The following is a 3,296-nucleotide window of genomic DNA, read 5'->3' as shown; positions in this document are numbered from 1 at the left end:
GTTGTTTATTATTATTATTATTATTATTATTATTATTATTATTATCCAAAATGTTCTTCTTTTTCTTATTATTATTTTTATTATTCTTTGGGTCGTTTTGACAAACTTTGTTTTTATTTTTATTGCTTATATCGTTCAAATAGTTGTCAGAGCGTGAAAAAACCGTTCCCCCGATGACAGGCCCATCATCCTCATCACCACCATCATCATCATCATCCTCGCCACTCTCATTTTTACCATCATTACCATAGCCACCCTTATTTTTGCCATCATTACCATCACCATTCTTGTCATCGTCGTCGTCGTGTTTATATTTCAATTCTTCTTCTTCGTCATCAGCATGCTCATCGACGCCATTCATTTTATTTTTATTCCTCTTATTATTATTTTTGTTGTTATTATTATTGTTTTTGTTGTTGTTGTGGTTCACTGGAGCGCGTAAATCGCTTGCGTGAATCTTGCTCTCTTCCGCAAACTTTTTTAAAAACGCACGGACCACGGTCGAACTGCCACCGCCAGTATCGTTATCATCATCGCCAGCTGTTTTGTCACCATCATCATCATCAACATCATGGTTATTATTATTATTGTTGTTATTCTTATTATTATTATGTTCATTATTATTATTTTTCTTCCTGTACTGAGGTTTAACGTTGTATTGTTGATGTCTGCTGTATGCCACGCTGCTATCGTCAAAACTATCCAGTTTGTATCTATTTCCGGTCTTATTATTATTATTATTGAGTTTATTATTAATGTTATTTTCATAATTTTTGTTGTAAAATTTATTTTCGTTGTTATTGTATCTATTGTTGTTGGCGTTGTGATTATGTTTATTTCCGCCATAGATGGTTGGTAGCTTGGGAGATTTAGAGCTGCCTGATAATTCAGAAATGCGGGACGTGTGGTAGCCATGGATCACGTGTTTGGGGGACGGGGAGGAACAACTGGATGATCGGGTGGTGGTGCCGATCGATGGAGTGAATGGGGAAGTGTCCGGATTAATCTCTAATATGAAAATCTCCGGAACGTTTGCCTGTTTGAAAAGTTGTTGGATGGGCGTGTGAGAGCGAAAGAATGAAAGAGAGAGGTTGGATGGGCGTGTGAGAGCGAAAGAATGAAAGAGAAAGAGAGAGAGAGAGAGAGAGAGTATGTGTTTTTGTGTGTCTGTGCATGTGGGAATGAGTGAGTTTGTGTGTGTTCGTACTTGAGGCGGCAAGAAGTTTTTAACTTTCATAACTTTTTCCTGTTTTGGCCTTATCTAAAAAAATAAAAATTGACGTGAAAATTTTTATAACGCATAAAAAAACTAAAAAATAGAAAAAAATAAAATAAACTGAATCACCTTCGTGAAGCACCTTCCCACGCAGTTCAGATACACAAATGTCTTTGGCATGGACTCTGAACCAAGCTGGCTGCCAAGTTCAGCCCGCAAGTCGAGTAGTGTCATTTGGGGCAGTACCCTAAAGATATACACACGCCAATACACACACAAACAAACATACATATATACACACAGACATACAAACATACATACAACGTGGGTTAAGGTGTTCGTTGTACGCAGTTGAGGTCGGTGCAAGAGATGTTGTTGGTTGTTCGGTGTACAACTTTTTGAAGGATTTGGGTTTGGCAGGTAAAAGACAATCGAGTTGTTCCGACTACTCAACACTCCCAGATTCGGCTTAGCGTGTTACTTGGCTCATCGATATGTGAACAGTCTGGCACATAAAATGTAAAATGACTGGTTTCAAAGCGAGGCAAATTGTTTGTTCAGCGAGAGACATCCAACTGATCTCTGGATGTGCCCGGTTTCTCGAGAATATCAGGAAGTTAAAGGGCCGAAACACTCGTTGACGGAAACTCTTCCTTTGAAGACTTTTGCTGAACGCTCGTTATGTTCGAGTTTCTACATACACACAGACATACAAACATACACACAGACATGCACAATAAAAAATTTTGAAACTTGAGCCAATAATCTCGTAAATATCTGTTAAGAGTGTTTTAATAAAGAGTTATTGTAGATCGTAAAAATTAGTTATCTAAAAGAGTTTAAATTTGGGTACATGGTCGTATAAAGTTGTCGCGTCAATCGAATGAATGAATTAATTAATGAATGAATAATTATCATCACGCGCAATAGTTATCAATCCGTCTATTCTTTCATCAACTCATTCTATCATTAATTAATTCATACGTCTATTATCTTCATTTGGTCACTTATATATCAATCTATCTATCTAACCATTCATTCATCTATTCATTCAGTCATTCATTCATCCATTCATTCATGCACCTAACGAATCCCACTGATACAGTATCGTTGATTGACTGATTGAGGGCGCTCTGCAAGTGCTCTCTCCACAGGTCATTCGGTACTATGTAAACGTGCAAGTTGACCAACTGAATAATAATAATAATAATTATTATTATTATAAAACAATTTTAATTAATTATAATAAATTATAACTAATTATAGTAAGGGTTAATTTACGTGAGCAGATACAACGCGTTCATCTTTTTGATCGAGATATTCCTTTTGCAATTCATCAAAAGAATCGACCGACTCCATTGGATGGATGAATGAATGGATGAATGAATGGATGAATGAATGGATGGATGAGTGATTAGATAGATAGTTGGATGAATGAGCGAACGAATAGATGATTGAGACTTGAAAAAATTAACGTATGTCGTTTAATCAGTTTTTCTGAAAGAAAATTAAACAAATATATAGGTTAATAAATAAATATAAATAAATAAATTTAAAGATAAATAAATAAATACATATGAATACAAGCTATGACGAAGAAGCATTTTTGACTTTAATGATTGTTGGCAGTTGCTATCATGTGCTCTGGCTCTTTCTACATATGTAAGAAATCCAACAATTCATAATAATAATATTAATTATTATCATAATAACATAATTATTCTCATTATTGAATAAAATAATAAAATTAATAACAAATTTAATGACCACATTAGCGATTTATGTTGAAAACGAACCGTTTCTTCTTGCTGGCGTGTATAGCAATGCTAAGTAATGTTGCTTAACCTTATATACAAATTAACATAAGATTTTTTTTACTATTCTTATAATTCTTCTTATTATTATTACTATTATTAACTAACACACATACAACATATACAACATATTCTATATATATTTGGCTATATAGATTTATTTAATTATATATATATATATATATATATATATATATATATATATATATATATATATATATATATATATATATATATACATATATTTTCACATATCTATATATATG

The 3,296-nt window shown here is 33.2% G+C and overlaps 1 protein-coding gene across 1 annotated transcript; it reads right to left on the bottom strand.

The window, feature by feature from the left end:
- Positions 1–796: 796 nt before the first annotated feature.
- HELRODRAFT_98917 (hypothetical protein) lies at positions 797–2,977 on the bottom strand (the record flags this gene model as incomplete). Its single annotated transcript, XM_009016895.1, has 6 exons — positions 2,795–2,977; positions 2,498–2,713; positions 2,300–2,406; positions 1,346–1,463; positions 1,208–1,261; positions 797–1,036 (listed from the first exon to the last, which is right to left on the bottom strand). Coding segments are annotated over exons 2-6 (597 nt in total), but the record flags the coding sequence as incomplete, so codon positions are not given.
- Between the last annotated feature and the right edge of the window lie 319 nt (positions 2,978–3,296).

Source organism: Helobdella robusta (assembly GCF_000326865.2).
Source record: "Helobdella robusta unplaced genomic scaffold HELROscaffold_19, whole genome shotgun sequence".
NCBI lineage: Eukaryota > Metazoa > Annelida > Clitellata > Rhynchobdellida > Glossiphoniidae > Helobdella > Helobdella robusta.
Note: the sequence above shows the minus strand (reverse complement) of the source record. Positions and strands in the feature narration are given on the sequence as shown.